Below are 14821 nucleotides of genomic sequence, written 5' to 3' on the forward strand. Positions count from 1 at the left end.
TTGGCTATACTCGACGGGGACGGAAGAGACGGAAGCGGGGATGTTTCAGGGTCATCTGGGGGTCAGATTAATAGGGAAGATAAAACATGTACTACTACCATAACCACAGAAATAACAACGCGAGATGTGAAGGTGGTCGTTCTTGTAGCCAAGATATCAATCACCGACTCTTCGTCACTTGCTCAGCCTCAGTCTTAGCGTTGGTCTCCGCCACTGGTGTCGTGTCACGGCCGGGGGTGATGGTAAGTACGCAGTACTCCGTACAGTGACTAGGGACGGTTTCGTTGCCCACCGCCAGCACTTGCAGCTTGAGACGGAAGTTTTTTGGGAGGGGCGCGACGGCACGGCCATATGTCCGTTCAGAGGCTGAGGGGGACTGAGGAAGGCTGAGGAAGGCTGGGAGGAGCAGCAGACAAGCCTTAGCCTTGCATAAGATGGTGGAGGTCGGCGTCGGCGTCGGCATCGGCATCACACATGAATGAATGACATGACAAGATGCAGATTTGTGGCTGAGCTGCGGACGACGGACGTCTACAGTAGAAGCATGCACTGTACGGAGTTATAGAGGATTATGGAGTACGTACCTAATGTACATCATGATCCCTGCCTGTCCTGGACGGACTCGGTTACTGCAAACGAGCCAGGAACACGTCACCCGGCGGGCTGTCAGTCACGGGCTAAGGCGCGTCGGTAGCCGCTCAGCCGCTATGTAATTCCAGTCAGACAGCATGCTGGTGCTGGAACAGAGCTTGAAAAGGCGCCGGTTCATGTGCATGTCCTCATGCAGGTCTCACCCATTATTTACTACTACCGAGTATAATAATCAACGTTTCCAGAAGCATCGGCAGCCCAAGTCCAAGGTGGCATGCGAGAGAGACCCTTCTTGCCCCTCAGCTCCCAAGTTCGTCCACGCCCAGCTGCACTACTACTGCACCTGAAAGACAAAGACATCTCTTCGCCTCTCTTGGCGTCTAGCCATCCATTTGCCTCTCAGGGCATTCATTCTCCTAACCACTGTTCCCGCCTCTTCTCACCACCTAAACAGACTTGTCCGCCGGCATGGAGCAGAACCAGTTGCGCCGGAAGGACACCACCAAGGGTCCGCCACTGCGCATTTTATCTCTGGGTACGTCGAGACCAACTTAAGTACATGACCTGATACGCTGACCTCAACGACAGACGGTGGAGGAGTGCGCGGCTACTCCATGCTCATCATCCTCCAAGAGCTCATGCATCGGGTCTACGTCGAAACCGAAGGCCGACCTCCCAGCCGAGATGCGACCCCCAAGCCCTGTGACTATTTCGACCTTATTGGCGGGACTGGAACAGGTGGACTCATCGCCATCATGCTTGGCCGACTGCGCATGGATCTGGAAACATGTATGGACGTCTATGGGAGAATGACCAGGAGAGTGTTCGAGACCGACAAAACCTTTGCCGGTATTCCGTACAAGCAGACCTTGTTCAAGGCTTCAAAACTCGAAGACGCTATCAAAGAGTGCGTTCGTGCCCACACAGTCTTTGAAGACGAAGGAAACGATGGAACCGCCACGGGCGGGAGAGAGTTCCAAGATTTGAGCAGCCCGGTGAGTGCCACCAGCGCTGTCGCCGTGAGGAGATCCATGAGTGTTCGGAGCGGGAACTCGGTCTCAAGTTCAGTCAACCCCCGAAACTCTCTCATCTCACCTTCCGTTCCCGCTTGGGGCAACGCGAATGCCAGCTTATACGACGGGCGCGAAAATCGCACCAAGACGTAAGTGTTGGGCCATTGTCATCCACACCGAAACAGACTGACAGTAATAGTGCGGTAACGGCTGTCTATCAAGGAACAAATCCACGGACCGGTTCTTCCGTCCTCCTGCGGAGTTACGACTCGAGAAAAGAGCCGGCTCCCGAGTTCAACTGCACGATATGGCAAGCCGGTCGGGCTACGTCGGCTGTAGGATTGGCATTCAAACCCATCCAGATTGGGCACTCCATCTTCCATGACGAAGGGGCTGGTAAATACAATCCGGCACCGCAGCTGCTTGAAGAAGCCACCGTCAATGAGTGGCCGGGTAGGGAGGTGGGTGTTTTTGTCAGTATCGGTACTGGGAAGCGGCCTGAGGGGACCGACGGGAGGCAGCACGAATGGTGGGAAGGCTTTCTTGGAGGCGGCCTGGGCGCATTTGCCGAAGCACGGCGTCGCCTTATGGCCAAGATTGAAGATTGCGAGGAGATCCATCACCAGATGCTCAAGTCCGAGTTGGCCAAGCGCAGGGTTCCTGTCGAGAACTATTACAGGCTCAACGTCTCGGTCGGAGTCGGTGGCTACGCGATGAACGAGTGGCAACATCTCAGCGAAATGACGACCAACACCAGAAAATATATTCGAGAAGAAACCAGTCAGAGGATGCTTGTCGATGCGGCAGTCAAAATGGCCAAGATCGAGCTCATGAAGAGGCGTCAAGAGCACCACTCAGACACACACAGTCGAGACTCCAGCTGGTCACACCGGCAAAGGAACATTCCAGCCTCTCCTCGTGTTGCTCCATCCCATCCCGGGGCTGTGGAGCTACCTGCCGACGACACAATGCCAAACACACCGCCTCAGCAGCACCGAGTACCAGGCAATCCCCCGTATCCGAACGATGTGCTTGCTTCGTCTCAAGATAAGTTCTCGTTGGTTCCAGGAGAGTCGACACCACCAAGGTCATCCAGTGATCTGCCGTATCGCGGCAAGGATGACAGGATCCTATACCAGCCGTCACCTGCCCCTTCGACATACAGTTCTTCAGAGCCACCACCAAGACCGCCGAAGACTCCGATCAATGAGCCTGTCTATTCTACACGCCCCCGCCCGCATCCCTCTCCTGCCAGGTTGAACGGAGCCTCCCGACCTCCATATCCCGATTACGACGATGGACCACCCCCCATTGTCAGCAAGCTCAGAAAACCAGAATATGCCCCGAGGTGATGTTTAGGAAGTAAGAGACCGTCCCTTTGCACGTACTCGGTACTGTCGATCGCAACTAGGACTAGTGGTCTCGATTGAATTTGGCGAGCCTCAGATTTATTATGATGATATGACGTTACGACACATCCTTGGAATGCAGAGATACCCACGATTCAGAAATGGAAGATGCAAATCCGGAACACAGTGGAAACAGTTGCTGGATGAGAAAAACTCTACGGTCCAATGGTCGTTGTCCCGCACGAATGTATGTTTGGAGGACTATACCTCAATATTAGAGGCAGCTGTATGAGACGGGCAAACGTAAGAGTCTAGGCAAACAAATGTCAATTTCTATGTGCTGTTTTGCCATTGCCGGTTTGTCAGGCCCTCCAGTTGCTTGCTAATTTGCAACTTGGTCCATGTCATGCTGATATCTTAATTCTCATCATTTGTTCATGCATGTTCTCCAATCTTACAATCTTTTGGGTCGCGATGCCGTCAAATGGACAAATACGATTCACGAATCGCAAGGGAATTGTCTACAGCGTCAGCCGGTTCGGTATTATCAGGTCTAAACACTCCAAAGTCTCTGCTCCAATCTTGTCTTACAGCTCATCTTTGACTATGGGAGGCTTGTGGGGTGGCGAGTATGGGCAAGAAGATGTCAGCTACGGCGCCATCAGAGCGGAATGTGTCGACGTCGATGGCGGCTGGGAGCACGGTGGCAATGAACCAACGCCTTTGCCTTTCCGTCCGAAAGGGGACGCAGGAGCAAACCGCAAACGACCCGAGCATCGCAAAGCCGCTGGGCAACACCACCATCCCGGTGGCTCTCACTCACGACAACGACCAGCTGCTTGTCCCCCTCCTGTTCACTATGAGACGCAGGACTCCCTTCCATTCTGCACCGCGGCCCGCAAGCTCCGGGTTACGTTGACGCGGTCGATCGACTACTTCAAGAGATTCTACCGCGAATTTCAGAAAGAAACGAGGGCTCTCTCTACGTATGCCGACCTTGACCTGATCAACCGGGCCTGGCAGAGAAAGATTCGAAACAGCGAGCGATACCTTAGGCCTCGGAGCAAGGGAGGCAAAGACAATGCGGGAAGAAAAGACCAAGGCGGTTTTCCAGGAGACAATACGAACAACAGCGACAACGGCAACGGTGGCACCTCTGGTCAGGATGCGTGGAAATCCTCTATCCGTGAGGACATGACCTATGAGGCCACCATACCAGATCTGCGCACGTTTTCGGAACTACAGAGAGAGGTGATTGAGCGCGTCACTGCGTTGTACCAGGCCAAACTCCCCCAATCACGTCTCCGCGCACCCACCGACAAGCACAGCTTGTCCTCCTACCCGAACAGCCCATTCGGATCCTACTCCGATGATGAGGACTATTCTGGTCCCGAGGACCGCCAGATCCTTGAACAATGGAAGCTGGCGCTGACATTGAAGCGACACGTGCAGGATTCGTATGGACAACTGATTCGAGTAGTGAGGGCAATGGACAAGGATTACATGGCCGTGACCCCAGCGGCCAGGGAGCTCGAAATGCTCAAGAGGGATTTGGAAATCTACCGCCGCGGTTGGGACGAGACATATCGGAATGAAGAAGATGACGAGGACGGTGACGAGGGTAGAGGAGACAAAAGCCGTGCTGAGACGGAGGAGATGGCGGCTGGTGGTGGCTTTTAGTAGGGGTGAGAACAGGCGAAGCAGGCAACGTCTGGAGTGCATCATGTACCTACCTACCTACCTACCTACCTACCTACCTACCTAGGTCCTACCAGCTACCTTCTACCTAGATACCTTTCTATACCTTAGCTGAGGTAATTAGGTACTTAACTAGTAGAAGGTTGTCGCCTTGTCGAACTTAGGCACTAACTTTGGCATTCCAGCCTTGCCAGAAGGCTGGTATAGGCACACCTATATAGTCTGATTAGGGGCTCCCCCTTTGATAGGAACAAGGGCGGTCACTGGGTAATGCGGTAGTGGTGTAATGGTTAACCCGATTCTAGGGCAAAACATACGAGCCGATATGCACATATATCATGTTTGACGCTCCGCTGCACGTCGCCTCCCTCCAGGCATCAATTGATTCCCAACCCGAAATCCACCATCGCACAATGTAAACATGCCGGCGGCATCTTCTCAGCCGCCGGTCAAGCTCTCGCTTCCTCTGGTGAGTATTTGCTGGACTCTTGTGGCTGCTCCCGACGACGCCGTCGCTTTCGCCGTCGACCGTGACTAACGTCTTCTCCAGCAGTTCCAGCAGGAAATCTACCATCTCCTTCGCGGAGAAGATGTTCTTGTCATCCTTGCCCGGGGCCTGGCCCTTCTCAAGGTTGTCACAAATCTACTCCATTCGTACGATGCTGCGGGCAACTCCCTTGTGATCATCGTTGGAGCAGAAGACCGCGAGAATGAATGGATTGGGGAGGCTTTGGCAGAGCACTATGCCATCTCAAGGAGCCCATTGTCCAAAGGTCTTCGCGTCATCAACACTGACAAAGCCACCGTGGCAACCCGCGAGAAGATTTATTCCGAGGGCGGCATTGTCTCTGTTACCAGCCGTATTCTCATCGTCGACTTGCTGTCGAAACTTCTGGACCCAGAGACTGTGACTGGTCTAGTTGTCCTTCATGCGGAACGCGTGGTCGCCACGAGCATTGAGGCGTTCATTGTGCGGATCTTCAGACAGTTCAATAAGATTGGGTTCCTCAAGGCCTTCAGCGACTCTCCAGAGCCTCTGGCATCATCCTATGCGCCGCTGGCGGGCTTGATGAGAAACCTATTCTTACGCAAGCCATCCCTTTGGCCCCGATTCCACGTCTCCATCGCACAGAGCTTGGAGGGAAAGAAGAAAGCGGATGTCATTGAACTGGAAGTGCCCATGACCGAAGCTATGCAAGCGATTCAGAACGCCGTCTTGGAATGTGTCGAGGTCAGCATTTCCGAACTCAAGAAGGCGAACACTGGACTGGAGATGGACGACTGGACGCTTGACTCGGCTCTTCATCAGAACTTTGACGCCATTGTTCGGAGGCAACTCGACCCAGTATGGCACCGAGTCAGCTGGCGGACGAAACAGATCGCCAATGATCTGGCGGTCCTCAGGTCCATCCTCCATTCGCTTCTCAGCTACGACTGTGTATCGCTTTTGAAGTATTTAGACACCGTCCTCGCCACGCACTCTCCTCCTCCTGGGTCTACGAGGCAGAACCAGTCGCCGTGGTTGTTCCTGGATGCCGCCGCCACGATCTTCCGGTCTGCTAGGGACAGAGTGTACAGCGGGAAAGTGGAAGATGGCAATGTCTTGCCAACCTCAAAACTGCCAGACTCTCTGAGCCCCGTGTTGGAAGAGCAGCCGAAGTGGGAGGTTCTGGCCGAAATTCTTCAAGAAATCGAAACAGACGCATATCTGAATCCCACCCTCAGGGACGACTCAAATCAAACCGTGTTGATCATGTGTAATGATCAGAGGACTTGTCGCCAGGTGCGGGAATATTTGCAGACCATGCACGTTAAACCGCTACCTCAAGACATGGGCGGTGGCCACGCCCCCCACGAATTGGAGGAAGAAGAACAGAAGGGTTCGGCCGAATTCATGATGCGACGAAAACTGCGAGAATATCTGGGATGGCGGAAGACGTTCGCCCAGGTCAGCGCCTCCCTGTTCACTGAGAACCAGAAATCCCTCAATGATATCAAGGGAACCACGGCGGCCGGTCGACTGAACAGCAAAGCGCCTGCAAACAAGCGAAGGCGCGTCAGAGGCGGAGGAAGCGCGGGCTTCAATCCTTCAAGGACCGCCTATGGCGCTGTCGCCGCCGTCGAAGACAAAGCTGCCCAGGTGGCTGGTCTTCTCGCCGAATTGCGGCCAACAGAAACGGAGTCACTTCAGAAAGAAGACGTGATAGTCGACGACTTGGACGATGCTAGAGAAGGGTTTTTTGAGTTGTACGATCCCGATGATCAGGTCGTTGTGCACCCTTATGATGGAGATCAAGATGATCAGCTACTCGAAGAGCTCAGGCCCAAATACATTATCATGTACTCACCCTCTGCCGACTTTATCCGGCGAGTGGAGGTGTACCGATCCAGCCATTCGGACAGGAGTGTTCGTGCATACTTCATGTACTATGGCGGAAGTGTGGAAGAGCAGAGGTATCTTTCGGCCGTCCGCCGCGAAAAGGACGCGTTCACCAAACTCATCAAGGAACGAGGCAGCATGGCCGTGACCCTCACTGACAGCAACATCGATCCACAGGAGGCCTTTCTCCGAACGGTCAACACTCGCATTGCTGGTGGCGGGCGACTCGCAGCCACCGCTGCGCCGCCGACGGTGGTGGTCGATGTGCGCGAATTCCGCTCGGCTCTCCCGAGTCTGTTGCATGGGCGCAACATGCAGATCGTTCCATGCCAGTTGACGATTGGCGACTATGTGCTGTCGCCCAGCATCTGCGTGGAGCGCAAATCCGTGCCGGACTTGATCGCGTCCTTCAAGAACGGGAGGCTGTTCAACCAGGCGGAAACCATGCTGCAATACTACAAGTACTCGTTCCTCCTCATCGAGTTCGACCATAACAAATCCTTTACCTTGGATCCATTCGCCGACCTGACCTCGGTGTCGACGCTGAAGATGCCGGATTCCGAGACCAAGGATTTGCAATCCAAACTAGTCCTGCTCACGCTTGCGTTCCCCCGGCTCAAAGTGATCTGGTCATCTTCGCCTTATCAGACGGCCGAGATCTTTGAAGAACTCAAGAAGCAACAAGAAGAACCAGACCCGCTCCGTGCCGTACAGATCGGATTGGCCGATGACGAAGACCCCGAAGAGAAGACCTTCAACACCGGCCCGCAGGATCTGTTGAGGACCATCCCAGGCGTGACCGCCAAAAACGCCAGCCGGCTGTACCTCGAGACCAAGAATGTTTTGGACCTGGCAAACATGAGTCTGGAAGAACTAGACTCTCTGGTGGGAATAGAGGCCGGTAGACAAATCGTGAGGTTCTTCACAAGGAGCGTGTTCGAAGACGAGGACTAGGCGAGGGCACGTCGATGCGCCGTCACCGACGCCGCCCACAGGCCACCCACCGTGTTGGGCTTGAAGAATCGGCGTGCTCGCATATTAGTTTGAGCACAATGCTGAAAGTGCCTCCACGCGACCACGATCACTGTGGACATGGGGTGCTTTAGGGGCCGAGGCGGAAGCTCCCAGCAACGAGAGAGAGTCCGACCCTACACTGAAGGCGGCACGAACACGGTCATACAGTCACGGGTTTGGGAACAATGATCACCGTCCAAAGCCGGGCGGGCGCAGTCTTCTTCCTCAGATTTGTGCCCTTTGCCGTGTGGCTGACACCCAGGTACCAGGAGGCACCAGGAGGGATCAGGAGGGACCAGGAGGGCTGTTGACACGTTTACCAACCCCGCAACTATGGCGTGACGAAGCAAAGGAAAAGAATGGCACATAATCAAGCAACCGACGTAGTGATGATCAGAAGAGAACGAAAATTCAATGGCAAGAAAAGTGGCATTTGCACTGGTCATGTTGACCCATCCCCGAACTCCATTCATCCCAGAACCATTGTATTTGTGTGAATGCTGGTACAGCAGCAGAAATCTGATCGTCATGAAACCTCGACCAATCGATACCCGATCCAACGAGGACGCTGTGCTTTTTTAAATGTCGTCAATGTCCACTTCCTTGTCCGTGTCGGTTTCCCGATCTTCGTCGAATTCGACGTTGTCATCGACGCCCTCGTGGCCATACGTGTCGGTTTCGTTGATTTTGGCACTCTCGGGAAGTTCGCCGTAAGCCTTGAGTGATCGGGCCTCGTCGGCGGAATACTTCAGAATCACATCGCCTTTCTCATCTTGGTAGTCGCGCAGCGAGAGAAGGATAATGTCGCCCTGGTTGATCCAGACTTTCTTCCGCAATTTGCCGCGGATGTGTGCCAGACGCTTCTCGCCGTCGAAGCACAGCGCCTCCAGGCGCCCGTTGCCCAGCATTTTCAGGACCTGCGCATATTCTTGTCCTTCTTCTTTGAAGGTAAGCTCACGCTTTTCGTTGTCGTTTTCGTTCTTGCCACGACGTCGATTCTTGCCACCCTGTACAGAAAGAGAGATTAGCTCCATTCATTGTCACAAGACTAATTCATCCGGCAACGCTGTTCTCTGTTCTCTATTCTCTGTTCTCGCCACCAGTGCGAGAGGCGGGGTTGCAGCGCAGGTGAGAACTGTGCAGGCGGGGTGCGGTGTGCGGTGTGCGGTGTGCGGTGTGCGGTGTGCGGTGTGCGGTGTGCGGTGTGCGGAAGCGGGTTGCTCACCTTTCCCTTGTTCTTAGGCATATTGACGGCGCTTCACTGGTAAACCCGGACTATCGATGTCGGCCTGCAACAAGTGCAGTGATGGAGCGACAGAGTATGCGTTATGGTTTATCAAAGTAGGGTCGAAAGAGAGAAATACCTTATTTGAAGGGCAAATATGAAGTTGACGCTGGTGGTCAATAATTGGTGGGGCAAAATTTCCCGATGAGTCAAAGTCTTGTTTTGTAAAGTGTGCCGACTGCAGTGGCTGCGCTGCAGCTTCATCGTGCAAGTAAATAGGTAATGGCCTACATACCATTTGGCTTCACGATTCCTTCCACCACACCACCATTCTTCACCTTGTCGGATCATCCGATCCCCCACCCCATCGTCATGACCAGCAATGGCCTTGACCCGGCACATCTCGAGACAGGAAAATGAGCTCGTGCTTGCACCGCTGCGAACCCCCAGTATCCATGGCCTCAAAGCAAGGTTCGCGCCGTTTCATGCTCCCAACACGCCAGATTCCAGAATCATCAATGATCGCTTCAACCCACGGCGATTCAAACTGCTAGCCAAGTACTCGAAAGTGGCGCCGGATACGCTCAAATGGACGGTCATCTCAAGTGTGAGCACCAAAACAATCCCCATGGCGGTGATGCGGAACCGTATGAAGCGCAGATGGGCAAATGCCTTTGCAGACGCTCTGAGAAGCAATGGCTACCATGTGAATGGGCGTAGTCTCGATGGCCCTAAGGATGGCAAAGGATACAGAGTCGGGCTTTATGGCACGGTCGAGATCCATGCTTATGCTAAGAGCGGCCTTACCCTAGAGTACGCCGACCTTGTTTCTTCGTCCACCATCCTGGTCAGAGCACTCCAACAACAAGTTCAGAAAGTAAAGCCCAGGCTTTCCAGCCCGGCGTTGAGCGTCGAGGAAAGAGCTGGGAGACGGTCGACATGGTCGACATGGGATGGGAATGAGTAGGAACATTCATCCAGGAGGGTGATCCCTGAACGGTTTTGGATGGTCTACAATGCTTCGCCTCGACCTTACTCAGATAGCCTGAGCCTTGGAGATTCGCATTGTCTACCATGCCATAGAGGGAGGTCGTCACTACATACGTCTTCCCTCATCCTGATCATGCCCAGATCTGTCTTTCCAGGACGCAATCTAGGTGCCGCCACACTACAGATACAGAATCTTCTCTCGTGCAATTAACTAGAGTCAATTCTGCGACGCAAGATATCTTCGAGAGTTGCGTAGAGTAGAAGAATGGTCTCCTCCTTGACCGACTTGTTAGTGTGCGTGTGCGGCCTATTTGCTCAGCCGTACTGCTTTCGTGTCAGTCCTGCCGGTGTGTACGGACAAGCACCTGACCGGGGTACGCGCTTGACTGCGCAACCTGGTATGTATCCGTTCTCTGTATCCGTACAGAGTAAGGGGACATTCTGCCCGCTGTCTGTTAATTAACACATCGACCAACCCGACCCGTCGTTCTTTTTATTTCACGGACTGCTGCGTCCTTGGTCGCCTTGTCACTCTTTACTCGCGATTTGTTTGGGCAGAAATCTGCCATTCGAGCACAAGATGCTGGTTTCTCTGACTGTGGGCAAGGTCGACGCCGGAGTCGCGGTGCTGCTCACGGAGGATAAACGACTGGTATGCTGAGCGTTGCACCGACGTCGTCCCGGCTCGCCGCTCTGACACTGACATGATTGTAGATAGAGTTCCCTTCGATACTGCTGCCCTCCTCCATCAACTCAGGATCAATTGTCGACATCACCGTCACTCAGAATCACGAGGCCGAGGAGAAGACACGGGAGGCATTTGCTGCCCTCCAAAGCCAGATCTTGACTACCTACGGCATCAACTCCCCTGCCACGCCGGTCCTGCGACTTCGAAATGCCACGCAGACGTCGCTCGTACTTGAATGGGATCCTATCCAGTTGGCCACGACAACTCTCCGGTCGCTCTCTCTTTACCGAAATGGAAGCAAGGCAGGCAACATCCCGAGGCCGTTGGAGATGACAAGCACGAAAATCAGTGGATTGGCCGTGGATTCAGAATACTCCTTCTACCTAGTCTTGAAGACAAGCGGAGGCACATACACGAGTAATACTCTGACGGCGAAAACACATGCAATGAACAACCTGACCGGCATCACCGTGACCCCAGGAGTCTTGCCGTCACAACTCCGAGAAGCCCTGGAGGCTGCGGTGCAGCGCATCGGTGCGAGGATCGTCGACACGGTCAGAATCGACACCACCCATTTTGTCTGCACAGAAGGCCGGGGGCGTGAATGGGATAGGGCAAATGAGATGAACATACCCGTTGTCCGGCCCGAATGGGTCGAAGGTTGTGAGAGAGAAGGCAGAATCATCGGCGTTCGTGGTTACTATCTTGACGCCGATCCAAAACAGCGACAGGTTGGGTCGAACCCATCTCTTTCCGGAAATCGGTCTTCTTTAAGTGCACCAGCAGCTCCTGCAACTGCTCCTCAGCAAGCCAGCATCCCTCAGAGACCCAAAGACCCAACGCCCAATAGTCCAGATCGAGAGAGTACCGTGAGTGGAGAGCCAGGACCTGAACTTCATCCGCCTTCTCCGCCACAGAAAGAGTTGCCACCGACCCCCGCCGACGTGGATGAGGATGAGGATGGGGATGGGGAAGAGAGTAGTGGATCCGAAGAGGCAGAAGGCAAAGCAGAAAACACGGAAGAACCCACGGGTAAAGAAGCCGCCTCTTCGGACGATACAGAGACCGACCAAGCGTCGTCCGTGGAGGAGAGCCATCAAGCCGAGGGTGAAGACAGAAAAGGTACAGACATGGAAGACGTCGCGCTGTGACGAGGATCGAGGATCTAGGATCTATGGAAGGGATGCAGTTCAATGGTCGGATGAGGACACTCTCCCTGGGACAGACTGACGCAAGAGAACCGACGATTGCGTGGCACGCTGCGACTCCCTCGACTGCAGGATAACGGATGGGCTGCTTGGTTGCGTACAAATCATCCGCCTGGAGGAAAATCCGCAGGGCGGCTACTCCAGATAGCGAGCAGCTTCGCTGACTCTATCTCGAACAGCATAATGAACGGTCTGGAAGCAGAGTGCCAGGTTGTCGCAGCGGGCGTTTCTGGGTGTCGAATCCACCTCTCGGCTTGTACTCGCGGATCTTGGGTCGATCTGGCATCCTCACCAGCAAATCATCAACAAGATTCTCGAAGGGCATGGTCCTAGCTTCAGCCCTACTGCTGCGGTCAGCATGCTTCCAGCCGTCAGCTTCGGCCATTGGCGGCCCAGCCTCACCAGGGGGGCAGGATGCAGGCCAAGCAACGTCCAGCTTATTATTGTATGAGGCTGAAGGGCAGCGCAGCCCGCAGAATGGTACCAGCTGCACAGCCACTCGCATTATTGTTCATATTGTTATTTTCAGCCTCCCGATCATCACCACTCGGACCAGTTGCTTGGACCATCCCAGCCCTGTCCCTCGTGGAAATGGTCTCGGAATGTGGCTTCTGAGGGCTCCTGAGGCCTCCCTCTGGCCCGTGCATCTATATAGGACCACCTCTCTCCCGCCTCCCCAGATATCTTTTCTCTCCATACAATCCACTGATCTGCATCATCATCGCATACAAAAGACCGTCCTTGTTTCCTTTGTTTCTGTCTGCTTTTCCTTTCCTTCTTCAAGACAATCCTAAGTCAAACAATTCGAGATTGAACTATTCAAGTCAGCCCTTCGAAAGCAATCCCACTCTAGCCATCTCAACCAACACATTCCCCAAGTCATCCAATTTCAAAGAAAATGGCCAAGTCATCCAGACAATCCAGCAGCATCTTCGCCATTACTTTGGGCGTTGTCCTCAGCAGCCTCATTCTCTGTGATGCTGCTCCTCTCACGTCCCGAAACCTGGCAAGAAGCAGTTGGAACACTACCACGCCGACTCCTCCTGTGACGACGGGGACATCCGGCCAACCACTTGCTACCATTTACCCCGAATACACTTCACAATACAATGGCAGAGACGGTGCGGTTGACTTCGATACTGCACAGGGTCTGGTCTCGCGCTCACCGACCAATGGCGGCGCCGACATCAGCACCCTGGTCACCTTCACTGTCGGTACTCAATACGGGTCAAACATCTGCCAGCTGGTGTTCGACCTGACCAACCCAGGCTCCTCGGCATCTGGCTCCCTGAAAACCCAGATCTTCACTTCTCTGGCACCGGCCACCGCGGACGCCGCGTCCTGGCCCAACGGCAACCTACGAGACCAGGAGCTCGGCTCCATCGATCTCGTTGTCGGTGGACGTGCTACCTGGGAGCAGGGATCTGGGCCTGGCGCCACCAACAACGGCTTCTTCCCTTGCAGTAGCATTGCAGGCCAGATCTACGGTGGCGAGATCGTCCCTCAGGGAGACACTGACGAGGTCTCGTGGACTGCTGGCCAAGACGGCATCAAGATCATTGTCTGGTAAAGAAAGGAAGGAAGACAGATGTCCCCGGGACGGGAAAATTCTGAATCTGAATCTGCATTGAAGCGTTTTATTTGTCGCCTTTACACCATTCATTGCATAGCGAGCGGGCGGGAAAACCAAAACCGGGTTCAGGTACAATTACCAAGCGAAGACGCTTTGTTTTGGAGTTTTGTCGATCCCAGAGGAGCTAGGTGCTTGCCTCTGACGACTTTTTCAAGAGATGGAACAAAGGCAGACTAGACTGTCTATATTACCTGTACAGTATAGTATACCTTAAAGATGTATCAAGAGTACATAATTTGAGACTGAAACATAAAAGCCCTGTTCTAACACTCCTCTCCTGTCATGGATACGTACTTGATTAGGTACGTACTTGGACCTCTCCTGAATACTTACTTGACTACGTACGTACCTGAAATAGTATTCCTCAATATTCGAGTCACTCAATGGAGTCTCTGGGTCTCTGGGTCTCTGGGTCTCTGAGTCTCCAAGCATCTGAGTTTCCGAGCATCAGAGTACGTAAGGTATATACATGTTATATTATATATATACACTAGAGGTATCTAGGAGGTATGAACAGAACTCCAGGGCCTTCTACTTTCTCCCTTCTAAGTGTCACGGTTGGCCCAAACCGTTACACCACGACGGTCGCCAAAAAGAACGAAGTAACTAATTCACGAGTGAATTAGCTACTTGGTGTGTATAACCGTTACACTAAGTAAGTATGCTAGACTAGATAGATCACTTGGTATCGTCGAAGCTCATCAATCCCACGACGTAGATTTATTTCTTTCTTTCCTTGGTCTATTGATTCTAAACTGTGCTTGAAATGCTCCAAGTCTAGATCTAATGTTAGGTAGGAAGGCCCTAAGGGACTCATGATCTCTGATCTCTGATCTCTGATCTCTGATCTCTGATCTAGGTCGACATTGCTGCTCTTCTGCTCCGTCGTCATGGGCCATGATCGCTGTCCCGTCCCGTGCAAGTGCAGGTGCAGGTGTATGTGGTCGAATGAATGTTTCTGCTCATCCATCAGCCATCTAAAACATGGCCGATTTTCACCACATCATCGTCCTCGTCATCGTCATCCCTTCA

At 53.5% G+C, this 14821-nt stretch overlaps 7 protein-coding genes across 7 annotated transcripts; 6 read left to right on the forward strand and 1 right to left on the reverse strand.

Annotated features, from left to right (window-relative positions):
* Nucleotides 1–1059: 1059 nt before the first annotated feature.
* Nucleotides 1060–2956, forward strand: A1O3_03292 (uncharacterized protein; the record flags this gene model as incomplete). Its single annotated transcript, XM_007733430.1, has 3 exons — nt 1060–1126; nt 1180–1753; nt 1804–2956. The coding sequence occupies 3 exons, from the start codon at nt 1060–1062 to the stop codon at nt 2954–2956; spliced, it is 1794 nt and encodes a 597-aa protein (XP_007731620.1).
* A 603-nt stretch (nt 2957–3559) lies between these two features.
* Nucleotides 3560–4633, forward strand: A1O3_03293 (uncharacterized protein; the record flags this gene model as incomplete). The annotated part of the gene is made up of 1 exon (XM_007733431.1): nt 3560–4633. One exon carries the CDS (start codon nt 3560–3562, stop codon nt 4631–4633), a length of 1074 nt encoding a protein of 357 aa, XP_007731621.1.
* A 439-nt stretch (nt 4634–5072) lies between these two features.
* A1O3_03294 (DNA excision repair protein ERCC-4) lies at nt 5073–7985 on the forward strand (the record flags this gene model as incomplete). The annotated part of the gene is made up of 2 exons (XM_007733432.1): nt 5073–5120; nt 5202–7985. 2 exons carry the CDS (start codon nt 5073–5075, stop codon nt 7983–7985), a joined length of 2832 nt encoding a protein of 943 aa, XP_007731622.1.
* Nucleotides 7986–8623: 638 nt separating this feature from the next.
* Nucleotides 8624–9291, reverse strand: A1O3_03295 (translation initiation factor 1A; the record flags this gene model as incomplete). Its single annotated transcript, XM_007733433.1, has 2 exons — nt 8624–9052; nt 9271–9291. 2 exons carry the CDS (start codon nt 9289–9291, stop codon nt 8624–8626), a joined length of 450 nt encoding a protein of 149 aa, XP_007731623.1.
* Nucleotides 9292–9652: 361 nt separating this feature from the next.
* A1O3_03296 (uncharacterized protein) lies at nt 9653–10237 on the forward strand (the record flags this gene model as incomplete). The annotated part of the gene is made up of 1 exon (XM_007733434.1): nt 9653–10237. The coding sequence occupies one exon, from the start codon at nt 9653–9655 to the stop codon at nt 10235–10237; it is 585 nt and encodes a 194-aa protein (XP_007731624.1).
* A 603-nt stretch (nt 10238–10840) lies between these two features.
* On the forward strand, nt 10841–12099 carry A1O3_03297 (uncharacterized protein; the record flags this gene model as incomplete). Its single annotated transcript, XM_007733435.1, has 2 exons — nt 10841–10912; nt 10975–12099. The coding sequence occupies 2 exons, from the start codon at nt 10841–10843 to the stop codon at nt 12097–12099; spliced, it is 1197 nt and encodes a 398-aa protein (XP_007731625.1).
* Nucleotides 12100–13054: 955 nt separating this feature from the next.
* Nucleotides 13055–13726, forward strand: A1O3_03298 (uncharacterized protein; the record flags this gene model as incomplete). The annotated part of the gene is made up of 1 exon (XM_007733436.1): nt 13055–13726. The coding sequence occupies one exon, from the start codon at nt 13055–13057 to the stop codon at nt 13724–13726; it is 672 nt and encodes a 223-aa protein (XP_007731626.1).
* Nucleotides 13727–14821: the final 1095 nt, after the last annotated feature.

The sequence above is a fragment of the Capronia epimyces genome, assembly GCF_000585565.1.
Source record: "Capronia epimyces CBS 606.96 chromosome Unknown aczIQ-supercont1.3, whole genome shotgun sequence".
Taxonomy (NCBI): domain Eukaryota; kingdom Fungi; phylum Ascomycota; class Eurotiomycetes; order Chaetothyriales; family Herpotrichiellaceae; genus Capronia; species Capronia epimyces.